The 16504-nt window shown below is 38.1% G+C and overlaps 1 protein-coding gene across 4 annotated transcripts in view; it reads left to right on the plus strand.

The window, feature by feature from the left end:
* POC1B (POC1 centriolar protein B) overlaps window positions 1-16504 on the plus strand; it is a 101866-nt gene that overhangs the window by 26681 nt on the left and 58681 nt on the right. For all 4 annotated transcript variants that reach the window (XM_077832480.1, XM_077832488.1, XM_077832501.1 and 1 more), the window contains 3 exons: window positions 2342-2475; window positions 3463-3531; window positions 10606-10758. In XM_077832480.1, the coding sequence (XP_077688606.1) occupies window positions 2342-2475; window positions 3463-3531; window positions 10606-10758 (356 nt within the window). The remainder of the gene's footprint in view (window positions 1-2341; window positions 2476-3462; window positions 3532-10605; window positions 10759-16504) is intronic.

Genomic DNA, 16504 nt, shown 5'->3' on the forward strand with positions numbered 1-16504 from the left:
TGTCTCAGCTCTGGAAATACTGCAGGATAAGGCACAAGGTGTTTGTAATGCTCGCAACAAGAGTGCACAGCTGAGCAGGGTCCCTACTTCTCGGGCTATTGCATACGTGTGGCAAAGCCAGGGTTTCAAAAAAAGATACAAGAAAATATGGGTTGTTTGCCCCTGATATCAGAGGAGGGATGGAGGAAACTGCATCATGGGAGGCCGAAGCCATGTTCCCATTCCTCCCTGTGACAATGTTTTGGTCCCATGAGATGTTGCAAGCCCTTCCCAACCCCTCTGCAGCTAGTTAAACTGTGGGCTAGTTACCCGTGATGCACTACTCTGTGCATCAATGCAAGCATTGCTAGTGAGGACACACTCCATGGAAACAACCGACTGACCTATTTACTGCGGTGGCTGGGTGTCGACTTACATTTAAGTTGACTTAACTTTGTAGTGTAGACATGCCCCAAATCTATTTTCAAATGTTTAGAAAACAGCTAAGATATAGACATCTCCCTCTCTTCCTCCAAAAACAATTTTTCCTTCAAAATAATCATTTTGAACTTTTTATAGTGGCATGACTGCACAAAGACATTTTGTGGGGAGTGGAGTTTCGTATTAAACCACTTTTTTTCTGTTTTTGTAACTATTAAAAATAGCTGCTACCCATTTGTATATTGAAATTCTCCAAGCCCTTAGCTTGTAGCAAAGATTAATATATTCCACTAAATAGCCACGTTTTAAAAATGATTAAAAAGAGCTGTAGTTAGTGTAATACTTTGTTTGTTTATTGGGGCAAGGAAAGGAGATTCTTAATCTGTTTTTTATGCCTGGGACACCATCCTTATGACCGAATAGGAGGATGGGCTCCATTCAGTGCCTGTTTGCACTCAGTAATGGGCAGGTCTTACAATGTGCTGATTGTCCTGATGCAGTTAGTTTAAAGTCCCTAGGATCCAAGGAAAGTCAATAGGAGATGAATGTGCTCTGCACCTCAGAAGATCCAGACCTGATTGACTAGGGCCGTGATCCAGTGAAGCAAATGTTTAAGCATATGTTTAACTTCAAGCCTGTGCATAGTCCCACTGAAGTTAGCTCTGTGCTGAAGTATTTTGCTACATCAGGATGTGACAGTGTGATTAATGTGACTCAGTCCCTCTTCTCCAAGAACAGAAACTGACAATACAGAAAACAATGTAAACATTTAATATTTATTAAATATGTCTTTTCTATATGTTTTAGTGACTCTATTACTTTTTGTCAACATTTTTAGCTTTCAGAAGAATGCCATTTGAGTTAAAAAACTGCAATGTATTTCAAGTTGGTCCCTTTGAAACTGTCCTTTAATTTTACAGCCTCTGAGAAGTTGCTATAATAAGAATTCATATTTGTTTTATTTTAAAAAGCCACATGCTGTGAAAGTCAGCTTACCCATCTGAGTTTGGCCAATAAAAGATGGGACATTCAATGCTAAGGCTTGCTTTTCATCCTAAGCTCATGTTATTGGGTCTAGGTACCAGAAAACACACTCACTGGTACATGATCATAAGGAGTTTAGATTTAACAGTATGAAATTAATCACAGAGAATAGTCTTTGCTTTGAATTGCTTTATACTTTTTGGTTTGTCAAACTCTTTAATATCATGATTTTTAACATGCTATATTAGTGGTTCTCAAACTTTTGTATTGGTGACCCCTTTCACACAGCAAGCCTATATGTGTGGACGCTCCTCCCCCCCTTTATAAATTCAAAACACTTTTTAAATATATATTTAACACAATTATAGATGCTGGAGGCAAAGCAGGATTGGCAGTGGAGGCTGACAGCTCACAACCCCCCACGTAATAACCTTGTGATCCCCTGGGGGGTCACGACCCCCCGTTTGAGAACCTCTGTGCTATATGTTAGTGTCTGAATTCTTTGTCTCTTTATAAATTTAATACATGTCAACAAATCTCCTCCTACACCATAAATGCTTTTTTGTAATCAATGGATTATGATTACTATAAACTGCAATTATACTTGGATATTTTTTCTTTGTTAAATTAATATCTTTATTTATCAATTTTAAATTAATTCCCCATGGTAACTGGAAAGCAAACAAGTCTGCATCCTTTATTTCAATAAAAGCATTAATTACTTTAACATCTCACAATTTTTCTTCGTTTTATAATTTTTCTGGTGTATTAGCATGGAACTGGGTAACTGCTTTCTTTTACATTTGTTTTTCTTTTCTCTCAGTAATATTGGGAGTTGATTATTGTTTTGGGCACTAGAAAGCAACTACTACAGGAAATGTCGATTTTACTTCCAATAGTTAGTTTCAATGTCTGAATTTTGTCTCTTGTGAATTAGTTCACAGAGCAGGAGTTAATTGTGTATCATTCCATCCTTCTGGTAACTATATCATCACCGCCTCTACTGATGGTACCCTTAAAATTATGGATCTCTTAGAAGGAAGACTTATATATACGCTTCATGGACACAAGGTATAGCAGTACTGTAGTAGTTCTTTTTTAACTGAAATGTGAGTAGATTTTATCATATTCATATGTTTAATGACTTCATTAGAGGAAAAATAATACACTTACATGGTGCACTAATGAGGGCAGTTATTTGCCAATGCATGACATTTTCAATGGAAAAACAAAGTCTTGCAGTAATGTGGCTGGTCACAAGTTGACAGAAATTGCATAACCTTAAGTGACAGTCAATGTGCTTAATGCTGGGTAACTGTTTTCATACTGAATATCTGAAATCAAGAGGGCAATGTTCAATAATTTTCATGTGAACAACTAATCATCTGCTAGATAAGTACATGTGCTGTATAAACCTTCTGTAGTTAATGGTGGAGTGTGTGGTAATCTTAACAGGAACCTCCTATCACCACTTTCCTTTTCTCTTCCTCCCTAATATGCAGCAAGCCCCACTTTCTGATTGAATTATTTATGATAAAAATATTAAATACATAGTAAATATAAAGTAAAATAGATATAGGAAAGATTGTTGTTTAGAACAATAAGTAATATGGCAATAATCATGACCTAATATTTTCCTGTGATTTGTAGTATTCATTTTTCACTCAACTTTAATTTTGTAGAAATCATCATTGCAGTTGGACTATTTCTCATTAGTTGTTTGCAGTGTTGTTGTACTCATGTTAGTCCCAGGATATTGGAGCGACAATGTGGGTGAGGTAATATCTTTTAGTGAACCAATTTCTGTTGGAGAAAGAGACTAGTTTTCAAGCTGTACAGAGCTCTTCCTCTTCAGAAAGTTTGAAAGCTTGTCTCTTTCACGAACAGAAGGTGGTCCAGTAAAAATATTACTTCATCCACTTTGTCTATCTTATTCATTAGCATTAGAAAGTTGTTGGAGTTCTGTTGAACAAGAGATGACTCTCTGTATTTCAATGTAAAGAGAGACTAATAGAAAAAAATTTTAGCACATGACTGAACTTGCTTTTAATTTTACAGGGACCTGTGCTTTCTGTGGCCTTTTCCAAAGGTGGGGAAAAATTTGCATCAGGTGGAGCTGATGCACAGGTTTGTTTAAAAACTTCATGTTCTATATAAAACAAAGTGTTCTGAAACCATGAGAATTACAGTGGACTTATTTGATCCATTTTGCATATTTTTAGTAATTGTTTCTAGGTAGGCTTATATATGTTTAATTTGTGATATCTTATACTATTTTTGTTTTGTGCAATAAAATTACATTTTTACATTCACCAGTTCCAACTGAGTATTACAGTAAAAAACTCCATATCATAAGAAAGACACCACAAATGATTCAAGTTCAGGGAAACAAATGTGGATCATAATACAGTAATTCAAACAAATCTCTTCAATTCAGAAGTGCACAGCAGGAAAGCAATTTGCTGTTACTAGTGTGCTTTGGCTAAAGATGATTATTTTGATGATGCACAAAAGATATATCCTATCCTATCCACATACATGCTCTGTTTGCTACATTACCCCTTCTAATTAGAGGAAGGTACCTAGTCTTAGTGCACAAATTAATGAGATACTAGAAAATTTGGGCTGAGATAGGGCAAAATCTGTTTAGATTGTTGTTCTGCCAGTTTAAATTAGCAAACACACTAGATTTCATGCAGAATATCAGTTTAATAATTCCAGGGAAAAATACGTTTTATTAAACCACCGAGTCATATCATTAATCCTTATCCTGACTATGGGTGCAGTAGATTGCCACTGTGGGTAAATCTGGTCACTATGAAATTCTGCCATGTCTGGTCTTAGAGCTGCTTCTCCAGGTCTTTACATGGAGAAAGAATAAAGGGGCACAATTAAGGAAGATAGAAATAATCTACCACTTGGATTAGAACTTTATAGTCTGTAAAATGCATCCTCAGTATTATGTGGCAACAAAAAAAACAAACAAAATATGTTTTGGGAGCCCATGATGTAGGTGCAGAGAACAGCTTTGTGGAAGTTAACTCCCCGGAGTGTACTACAAACATGTTTCATATTTTGTTGGGGGAAAAAAGGGTGGAATTTTACTCAACAACTAATAGAAAACACAGCTTGAAGGAATAAAGTTCAAACTAAAAACGTGGCTGGTATTAGAAAGAAGACACCACTGTCTTACTCCTCAAGTACAATCAGATGCAAAGTACCAGAGATGTTGCTTCATGTGGCACGTTTCCTAGAAATGAGTTAGGGGAACTCAAAGGAAAAAGAACAGCTGACATGACAATGAATCTGCAACAGCAATCAAAAGACTGGCAAATATTGGAGAGAAAAACCTCAAACTGAAGCAAGGATATTGTTGCTGGAGGATTTTGCTAGCAAAAAAGATTGTAACTTGAGATGTAGAAGACTTGCAAAAAGACGTGGTGGATAAATTTAAATTATGAAAATGAAGCTAGATGTAACAATTAAAATATCTGAGCATAAAAGGAGGAAATCTTACCAAACTCATGCAAATGCTTTTCACTTTACTATGTGCTAATTAAAGACTGCAGTTTGGAGGTGAAAAAGAGTACACCAAATAATGGAATCGTGAAACTGCTATGGTAAGCTTAATAGTCCTCAAAAGGCAAAAAGTTCTTATGAATTTACCTGTCAAGGAACACACCGCTTTATCCACACTTCAAGAAGATAAATAGGGTACTTTGCAGCTCTTGGCGCTATTAGCTCTTCACAACCATGAGGGATAGAAACTTTTTAAATCTACAGTTTGAGCGTTTATTCAATGACAAAAATACTCCATTATTTCAATGTAAGTAGAAATGGTTAAAAATAATATTAAAAAAAATTTAAAGTAGCCTATACCTTACATTTTGCTGCACATGAAAAGTGAGTCAGACTTCAGATCTGAAGTCTGATAGGAATTTTATTTGCATTAAGGAGCCAAAACAGAGTTAGCAAAAAATTCTTAAAGGGATCATTGTAAAATTATAATTCATAAACTAACAGATTTACGTGGAAATTCTGAGAAGCGTGTTTCTTACTAAAAAGAATAAGTGCTGTTCTCCAAAGGATATAGTATTCAGTGAGGGGAATATAAATCCTCCACTGTAACAGCCAGGAAGGGGTGAATGGGCAGAACAGTTACTTCCAGAGCTATGACTAAGCTGACCACCAACAGCTGAGATAAATGGCTGTTCTTGGAGAGAAGAGCCTCCAGAATAAAAGAGAAGAGAACAGGGAGGAGAACTCCATGGAAAAAGAAATTTAAAGAGACTTCCCAAACAGTTGGAGAAGGCTCATGGTGCAAGGGGCTGCATGCAGCCAGAGAACTCAAAGGGAGAGTCCCCTGGGGCTCTCTGGCAGCATGCAGCACTCTTGCATCAGCCAGCATCAACCAGACAGCAGGAAGTAGCACAGAGAAAGAGCAGGGAGTCTATAGAAGCACTCTAGCTGCTTCATAGAGTCCTTGGGCCAGAACCCAGACAAGAGGGAAGGCCTAGGTTCCCCCACTGATCCTCCAAAGTTATCAACCCTACAGGAGGCTTCCAAGTCAATAGACTTCTGGTTTATTGGAGTCTTTATTACCCTGGAAGGGATAGAAATATAGATGACCTGATCTGAGGGCTGAATCATGAAAAGGGGAGCAAGCCACCTCAGGCTCAGAGTGAGCAAGGATGGGGCACCAGAGACAAAGTGACTGCTAAGCTATGCTCAGCAATGGGAGGGTGCACTGGCCAGCCAGTGAACCCTCTATAATTGTTACAAGAGTTTAATTCCTGGTCTAAGTTGAAATCTCAACTCAACTTTATGGAACTGCTAAAGTCCTTCTCTTATAATCTCTACACTAAATGTATTCATTTTAGGGGATGTCTTGAGGTAATTAAGACTTTAGTAAATAGCTACAGTTAGTTGCACAGATAATGGACATAAAGGACACAGATTTCCTTGTAGTAATGCCTTAGCTCTAGTTACAAATGTAGTAACATTTGGCATCTGTTGAAAAAGCTACTTTATGTAAAAACAGTAGACCAAAAATGTGCTCCAGAATTTGTCATTATGAAGTGGATTTTGTCAGATTACATGGAATAGATAAAACTCAATCAGCTGTCACTTGCTTACATTTCCAGTCTATATAGAGGTTAAAATTTGAATTTGTTTTTGAATTTTTTCCTTCCTTCCTTCTAAAATGCTTAAGGAGCACGATTGAGTGCTGCTTTTGTACATTATCTTGAAATACTACTTCCCTCTCTCTCCCCCCAGTATGTTTTCTTTATAGCTGTCTTCAAGCTATTATATGTTATAGTATTGGCATCTCTTGTTGTTCTTAAAGTTTTTTAAAAAATATTTTTTAACTTTCGCATAAGTCACTGCATCGTAGATATTTTCAGTTTTTAAGGGAGAACTTAATTTAATGCAAGAGAATCCTGCATAACACATGCTTTTTGATTTTGGGGGTATTGTTATTACATGGCATTTTTGTGAAGATTTTCCATAGTAATATACTCCATATCATGTTGGCTATTGCTTTATAAAATGTATAAAGTCTTGCTGTCCAACCTATTTTACCCCTTTTTTTATTTACCTTTCAAAGAGCTCTCTTCCTTTTCCCAATCATAATTCTATCTGGAGATCATTTTCTTGGTGCCTGGTGTTTTTTGCTACAGTTTATATTAGTATATCTTAATCTTTAAAGTTTGGCACAACCAACCATGGAATCTTTCATTTTTCCTCTTAAAAAAAAAGTAGCAGGCTATAGTTATTCACATGAACAATGTTTATCAAATTCTCTCCAGTAAGAAGAGGAAATGGTATAGTTAAATTGAGTGGCCACCCACAGAGATGAAAGGGGAACTGTAATGAGGTCTACAAACCCTGTACTGAATGTAGACAGAAGGGGAGGAGAGTCCCTCCTGTTTACAAGCAAGCATCTTGAGCACAACCCTTGCAGCTGCCAGACCTGCCAATGATGGAGGGAGGCACCCACAGCTGCAATCAATAAAGGAAATAGGGTCTGCTATAAAGATAAGAGGGCAGAGAAAGAAGGGGAGGCAGAAAGGCTTGGGGTACCTTGCACCAGGCTGCCTACAAGAAAACAGCCAGGAGACTAGCAGAGAGACACACCTAGGAAGTGACAGGCTTTAACAAATGTAAGGGTCCAAACACTGATCTCACTGACAGCAAGTTAAGGTGGGGAGGACAGTTAGGTGAAGCTGAGGCCCCTTGAGAGGCCACCCCAAGAGGCCATGATGGAACAATTTCACAGGGAACGTGTAACCTTCTAGGAGAAGAGTTTCAGATGTTTTGTACAGTTAACAACTTTAGGTTTCCACTCAAGCAGCAGCATGGAAGAGGTGAGACTTGAAAAAATCTTATAATGCAGATTGAGTCAAAAGTAACAACAACAATCCAGTTATTTGGGAATGGAGTAAAGATTGAACTGCCCAAAAACTACTTATTAATTCTTGTAAGACTAAAGGGATGAGCACATTCTCTGTACCTTATCTGCCTCTGATAAGAGCATGTTCTGTGAAAGCCCCCAGTCATGGGAGTAGTCAACATTACTGAATTTCCATCAACCCTTTTTTTCCCCGCTATACACAGATATTGTAATTTCCTCCCCACAAACATTTTAAGTAATGTTTCCCTAGTGTTCTGTAATGACTGCAACAAATAACTTTTGAGTAGCTAGTCAAGCAGCTATAAAATGAACATGTGAACAGTGCACTATATTGTGTCTTCTCGATATCAATCTTTCTTAATTTGGAGAGAGGCTACATAATTGTCAACTTTTGTTCAAACTGGCATGTTGGAAATAAGTTCCCCTAACAGATTTATCAAGGTTTGCCAGGATTTTTTCCACACAAAAATTTCTTTTGTGCTCCAGAGTCCATTTGTTGTTGGTTACATCCAAAAATAACTATATACGTACTTATACTCTGTATTCTACTAACAATTCAGTTATAAGCATTGGCTAAAATACTTAGAACAGGATCAGGCTCTGGGTGATACCCCTCTGGAATCACACCAAATGGGAAGGTAAGGAAGAGCTCTCATGAACACATTCATTTCTAAAGAACCCTGCTTTTATATACTATAACAAACAAGTGATGTCATTGCTGGTAATTGGACTTTAGCTAAAGCCAAAGGAAGGAATTTTTGGGCTGAACGCTGCACCTGGCACCTAATTGACCATGTTTTCTTCATTTCTGTTACTTGAGCCTAAACATTAAATAAGATAACACTGGTATCTCAAGGGTCATTGCATGTTTAATACAAACAATCCTCCTTTCTTGTGATCTCATTGTTTTTGGTCAACTGACCTATCTCTCATGCTAATATCTAAACCCCACTTGAAACAATGTCTCACTCAAGCCAAAAATAGTTCTACATGGAGTCCTTCCACTAAAGAAATTAAAAGGAAACAGACATTTGATTTGGTACTGCATGATGTTTTAATTTAAAAAACCTAGAATATACAATTAACATGGCCCATGTTAAATAGATTAAAAACTAGGTCTCAAAATGTAACTGTAAATGGGGAATCATCTGAGCTGTGTTTCTAGTGGGGATTTGCAGGGGTTGATTCTTGGCCCTAAGCTATTTAATTTTTATCAATGATTTGTAAGAAATCAAAATCCTACAAATAAAATGTACAGGTTACACAGATTAGGCGTGTGGTAAATGATGAAGAGGACAGGTCACAGATACAGGTGATCTGGATTCCTTGGAAAACTGGACACAAATCAAAAATGCATTTCAGTATGGCCAAATGTAAGGTCACATAGAAACAAAAAATGGGGGCCTTTACCCTGAGAGAGAGTGAATCTGAAAAGGACTTAGAATCATGGTGGATAATCAGGTGAACCTGGGTTTCTAGTATGATGCTTTGGCCAAAAGGGCTTGCACAATTCTTGGATGCATGAATGAGGGGATATTGAATAGGAACAGAGCGGCTCTGTTTCCTTCATATTTGGCTTGGGTGGGACTGCTGATAAACTATTGACCAGTTCTGGCGTCCAAAATTCAAGAAGGATTTTGAAAAAGTCTGAGGGCTCAGAGAAGAGCCATCTACTGACTGAAGGATTGGAAAAGCGTTTATAAGAAAAGACTTAAGGAGCTCAATCTGTTTGGTTTATCAAAAAGAAGGTTGAGTGACTTGACAATAGTCAATAAGTATTTACGCAGGGAATACAAATTTGATAATAGAGGGCTCTTCAGTATAGCACAGATCCATATTACAAGATTGATTGATTGGAAGTTGAAGCTAAAAAATTTCACTTTGTTTAGTCTGAATTTTTCTTAACTGTGATGGAATTAACTATTGGAACAATTTACCAAAGATGGTGGTGGATTCTCCATCACTGTCAATTTTAAAAATCAAGATGAGCATATCTTTTAGAAAAAAATCTTTAGTTCAAACAAGAATTTTTCTTGTTCACTTAGGTCTTTTGTACCTTTCTACCTTCCAAGTTATTTCATTTTATCCAACTGGTCTTTAGCACATCACCTGTTTAGGTTTTATGTACCCATCCATTATACACGAGTAAGCTTCCATTACCCAACTTCTGCATTTTTCCTGATTCAGAACAATATGATCCAGAACCTGCAAAAGTGTCACCCTGTTCCTGGATCTTCCCAGAAAAGGGGATTATCTTACTTTCATCTTCCAACACATTACTTATCTTGACAGCAAATACATCTTTAACAATTCAGCAATTTTATGTCAAAAGAATAGACAAAACCACACTCATGCCAGGCAAGGGCTTGAATTAAGTGTTATCTATAATTCATTCATAATTACAAATTACTAAAACATAGCTGTATCAGAACTCAATCTTATTTAACAATCTTTCATTTTCTAGTTCAGTATGTTACCCTGTTTTATCCTTTAATCTATTAGAATCAGGGTGGGGACTGGAGAATATGCTATAATTCATTAACATTTCTTTTTCTGCAAGCATAGAATTCATGCTATTGAACCTTTATTTTAAACAGTGTTTTGCCTTTAAAATGAAATTGTAAGTTCTTTATGGAAATTGCATATAGCTATTGTATTGCAATTTAGAGAGCAGTAAATTTGCAACATTACTTTTTGAAAATCAAGTTCTTGTAGTTTTCCTTTTGAATAGTCATTTTCCTTAGAAAAAATGTTCCGTTTTAATAAGGTTGATGGTTGATTTACAGGTATTGCTGTGGAAGACCAATTTTGATACATTTAGCTACAAGGAAGTTCTTAAACATCATATTAGAAGAATACATACTGATGACCCACCTCACCTTCTTGATATTTATCCAAGATCACCTCATTCCCATGATGGGAAATCTCAGTCAATTGACGTAAGTTCCAGGATTACACACAATAATATTTACAGTTTCTCTATCTAACATTGGCTGTCAAAATACCATTTATACTGAGATGAGGTCTGTGTGGCAACAGATAATGCAGTGCTAAGCAATCTCTTGTCATTTATTATCTGTATCAACATTTTATTTTGTTTCAAAGAATATAACATTTTTAGAAACAAAGACAATGTATTGAAATATCTTTTAGCCTTTCTAAAAGTTATTGATATCCTCATTTTCTACAAGAGGATGAGACTTGATTGTAATTCAGAAATTTCCTCTCATTAATGAAACCTAAAATAATGTATACTGTAAAGATTTAGAATTGTTTAAAGTAAATGATCAGGTATGGCTTGATCCATTTTTTCCTATCCCTGCAAATTTTTTGATCCTAGTGAGGAAGATTTGGGTCTATATTTTGGATACAAGCTCTGTGTTCTTGTGAGCAAGTAAGTGCAGAATGCTATCCCTTGGCATTTCTCATTAGCACTAACTATACTTGAAAGGTTGTGGTACTTCACTTTGTTGGACCCCATGTTTATAATCAGGTAGAATCATAGAAGATTAGAGTTGGAAGAGACCTCAGGAGGTCATCTAGTCCAACCCCCTGCTCAAAGTATGACCAACCCCAGCTAGGGTGTTGTCAAGCCGGCCTTAAAAACCTCTAAGGCTAGAGATTCCACCACCTCCCTAGGTAACCCATTCCAGTGCTTCACCACCCTCCTAGTAAAATAGTTTTTCCTAATATTCAACCTAGACCTCCCCAGCTGCTTCTGCCATCTGCCACCACTGAGAACAGCCCAGTTCCATCCTTTTTGGAACCCCCCTTCAGGTAGTTGAAGGCTGCTATCAAATCACCCCTCACTCTTCTTTTCCACAGGTAGTTTTTCTAGCTGTAGATTGTCATATTAAAAAGCAGTGGTCTTAATGTGGTAAGACAAATAAAAATGTGACAAACTCAGTCAGCAACAATGTGTAGGTGACCAATAATGACTTTGGCAATTTGTTGTTGGTTCTGTGATTTAAGTCCTCCATTTAATGTCCTACTCAGTCAGCAAAATTTAAAAAAAAATGTTAAGTCACCAATAAATAATAAAGAGATACAGTAACTTCTCTCCAGCTGTCTCATAGGATATAAATGGTCTTTGATGAATCATCAGAGCAGCAAACAATAATTCCAATGATAGCAGGAGGTTGCCTTAAAATTTTGAATGACCAGTTAATAGCTAAATCTGAGGTAGCATTTGTTAATAAAAGCATTTACCATCTCTGAAAGTTTCTAGACCCAGTGCACTCATTTTATATGTGAAATGAAGTGGTTTAAGAACATTCAGACTTGCAAACTAAGTTGAAGATTTGAAAGTCAAGCTGTCCCTTTCTGAGTATGCATAACCAGTAAGCCTTGCCTCCAAGTGAGGTGCATTATATAGCAGGTACAATTAATTGTGTAATTGAAGCACCTCAGTTGGTTAGGGTTCACTGCTCACGCACTAGTAATAATGCAAATTGACTTTCATATCCCATGTTCAGTTTGCATGGCTAAGAAAAAAGTTTTCTAAACTGAGTAAACTTGACCTGGAAGATACATCATCCCCTGTCTCATTATGCCATTTTAGAGTCACTTTTCAGATTATAACTGCACTCTTTGTTCATAATTCATTTTTTCTCCCTGAAATAGCCCGGTCATCCTCTGCCCCACTCCCCTTCAAATAGGGGTATGTAGTTTATTTCAGCTGTAGGACAATCTGGTTATGATACTTAATCCTTCTAGTAACTCATGTCTCCGGTGCACAGGTAAATGGAGACATTAAACAAAATGCAGAGCTGCTTAGCTTTGACAAACAACAAATGATATCTTATGGGGAATGGCAGGTGGAGAAGTTTGTCCTTAACTAAATCTAAGGCTTATTTATATTTAAAATGAAGCCAGTGATGCTTGGCATTGTACCACATTAAGAGGCCCCAGGAGCTGCGTTTTGTATTCATTAGAATGTATACAAGCAGTAAGGGTGAAACCACAAATACATTTTAAGTGGCAGTAATAAAAGAATGCATGACCTTTCAAGCCTTTACAGAGACAGAAATGCAGTCTAGCAATATTCAAGAAGGGTTGAATATATTACTACAAAATAGTCAAGAAAGAGACCTACACACCTCCATAGCAGGAATGAAAACTATTTAATTGCCTTAGGAAAAAAATATGAACACTAAGGCCTGGCCTACACCTAAAAATTAGATGGATCTAACTACAGTGCTAAGAGCTGTGAAAAATTCCATGCCTTGTGTGATGTAGTTAGGTTGACCTAACCTCCACTGTAGATGCATCTAGGTTGATGGTAGAATTCTTCCACCTCTCTGAAACGAGGTATCCATGTCAACGGAATACCTATATGTACAGAAAACCCCCTTCTGTCAATGTAGGAAGGGTCTACACTACAGCAGCACCACTGCAGAGCCATAGCTGTGCCGGTGCAATCACTCTAGTATAGATATACCCTAAGACTGAATGACTGTATATGTGGGAATCAAAGAACAGTGAAATCAGACATGTTTGTAAAATAATAATTTGTTGCACAACTTATAAACCTCAGGGACTTCTATAAGTGGTTCATCTTGTGGTATTGAACCTCCTATAATGACAAACCTGAAGCTTCCAGGGAAGGTGTGAGTACATCCTAACTGCATCTTGATGCTTGTGTAATGTTGTACACAATGATGGCACTAGTGAAGGTATCTTTCTGAATCTTCCAGGTGATCACTCCACTTTTTAAAGCTTAACTTGTAGCTAGTATAATACATGATCACAACTAGTAAGGAATTTATCCAGTCCTGCTTAAAATTCAGATCCATTATGTGTCTTAATGCACAGCACCAAATTCCATCTTTATAGCTTATAAAACTTTACGATTCGATAAATTAACATCATTTAGGAGTAACCAGAGCTCTACGTATTCTGCAGTTCTCAAATGTAAGCTCATTTCAAACAAACAAAAAAACCCACACACACACTCTGTAAGGCCTCTAAAGAATATGTCTACAATGTGATAAAAGACCCATGGCTGACCAGGGTAAGCTGGCTCAGCTGTGGGGCTATAACAGTACAGTGTAGATGTTCAGGCTTGGGCTGGAGTCTGGGCACTGAGATCCTGTGAAGGAGATGTGCCTCAGCCCAAGCTGCACAAGCCTGAGTCAGCTGACTCTACCTCTGAGACTCAGTGGCACAGGTTTTTTAAGACAGTGTAGACATACCCATAGTTGCTGTTGTAGTCTTGAGAATGTCTAGAGTGTAAATAGATCCAGTGTTGTCTTCCTGTGTTAACAAGGAGCCTGAAATAATAGCTCTGAATTGTCCCATTCATTTTAATCAAGACCACCTGGTTGTGTAGCTGCAGATATTGGCATTTTTCAGATATGCCATATGTAGCAATGCAGGACTCACCGCTACAGCACCTCCTGCTGGTTGTCCAGGGAATTAGCTCTTGCAGCCTGGAGCGGCCTCTGCAGGCCAGTGTCCAGCTTGCCTCAGGCCCCCATGTCCCTCTCAGACCTCAGTGCCCCTTTATCTTGGGGTGCTGCCCCCTCACAATACACACTCTCTCTGGGTCTCCCCATCCAGGGGAACCCCCAACCCTCTATCACCACCTCACCCTATGGCTACTGCTAGTCACCATCTAGCCCCTGCACACTGAGGCAGACTGCAGCATACAAGCCATTCATCATTGGCAAAGGGGGGTTTGTACCTGCTGCCTTTGCCTAACCCTGGGGCTGCAGCCTCTGCAACCCCAGTACCTGGTTTGGTCTTTGACAAGGCCTGCAGCGCTGCCAAGCACGAGCTCTCCTGCTCCTCTCACCTCTCCCCAGCCCTGCTCAGTTGCCTGCACCCTCAGCTCCCAGGCAGCTAGGTCCTTCTCCCTCTGAAGCTGGAGGAAGAGTCCTGCCTGAACACCTAGCTAGCAGCCCTTTTATAGGGCTAGCTGTGGCCTGACTGGGGCGTGGCCCCAACTGTGGCTGCCTCCCCAATCAGCCTAGCATATTGGTTCCCCTGGGTAGCCCTTTCACAGGGCTGCTTTAACCCCTTCAGGGCCGGAGCGGGTGACCACCCCACTACACATAAAATTTACCATTTTGGTTGATGCAAGCATCTGATATTTTATTTTCTGTCTCCATGACCTGGCACCTGGTTATAGCTCCGTCTTGCTACCTATCTTCCCCACAAGGAGGAATTATTTGGATTACAGGTCACACTCCCTCCATGTTCATACACTAAACAATTTAAGAATTTCTCATAATAGATCAGACTATAGGTCAATGGAGCCAGGAAGTTAGGGAGCCAGAGTTGGAGTCCAGTTGACAGCCTGTGAGCAGAGAAAATCAGATATATACTTTGAGCTACCTAGAGAGCAAAACAGAAGTCAAGGCCTAGAGAAGTGAGTTGTTGAAGTCAGCTGCAAACTACTCTCTTCCTTGGCATAAATGGGGACAAGAAGGTTCTGAGCCAGGCCACCTAATAGATGGCTCTGCAGAAGCTGAGGCCCACAAATTGGAGCTGCGTTACCGGACTTGAAAATAAGCATTGACTTATTTTGCATCTGAATATCGTAAATCCCTAAATTGCCATTGAATGTTTTTCAAGGCATAAGTGGATGAGAAACGAGTGTTTGGACTACAGAATAATTTAACAGTACTGTAGAATTCAGGCATTCTTGCCATGGAATTTGGTGGAATAGAATACAATTATGCTATGGAATACATATGGGCACTGGGAGTAACCAAATAAACAGCTATAGGTGCCTAGTAATTAACATCATAATTATCTAGTTGTTAATCTAGAGTTGTAGTGGGAAACACTGGACAAAAAGACTAGATTAAAATCTGCACAATACAAAACTGGCTTAGATTTAAAGTTAAACTTTTAACGGGAAAAACATGTTCTGAACATAAGGGACTTCTTGTCTTTCATGCCATATGTTTTTAATGGATTTTCTGTGAAAACATAAGTTGTGTATTATCGGGAGATAGCAAGGCTTGCTTCAGGTTTAATTATTCAGAGATCCAGTTGTAGTGTAATATGCTAAATTATGTGCACCACTCTGGAAGAGACTAAGGTGTGTTTTTTGAGCTTTCTGTATTTCTGCTTTAATTGAATCCTCAGTAAGTAGTCGAGGTTTTTAAATTGATGGAAGGTTGAGCTAGTACATCATTTTTAAAAGATGTTCAAACTTGAATGTAATATTCTATTATATTTAAGTGTATTGTGTTTGTATTATGAGTTTGAATATGTTTTGCTTATCCAGTTGCACATTTAAATTTTTTGCGTAATTTTAAATCAGCATTTTCCTTAGATGAACAGACTACTAATCCACACTAGGTGGCAGTAAAAATCAGAGAATATTTTCTTGGTTTGTTTTACCTTGAGGACTTCAACCCAGCACAAAATCAGATTTTCAGATTAAACCAGGGGTCGGCAACCTTTCAGAGGTGGCACCTTAGAGACTAAGCAATTTATTTGAGCGTAAGCTTTCGTGAGCTACAGCTCACTTCATTGGAGCTGTAGCTCACAAAAGCTTATGCTCAAATAAATTGGTTAGTCTCTAAGGTGCCACAAGTACTCCTTTTCTTTTTGCGAATACAGACTAGCACGGCTGTTACTCTGAAACTTTTCAGAAGTGGTGTGCCGAGTATTCATTTATTCACTCTAATTTAAGGTTTTGCATGCCAGTAATACATTTTAACGTTTTTA

The sequence above is a fragment of the Eretmochelys imbricata genome, chromosome 1 (genome assembly GCF_965152235.1).
Source record: "Eretmochelys imbricata isolate rEreImb1 chromosome 1, rEreImb1.hap1, whole genome shotgun sequence".
Classification (NCBI taxonomy): Eukaryota; Metazoa; Chordata; order Testudines; family Cheloniidae; genus Eretmochelys; species Eretmochelys imbricata.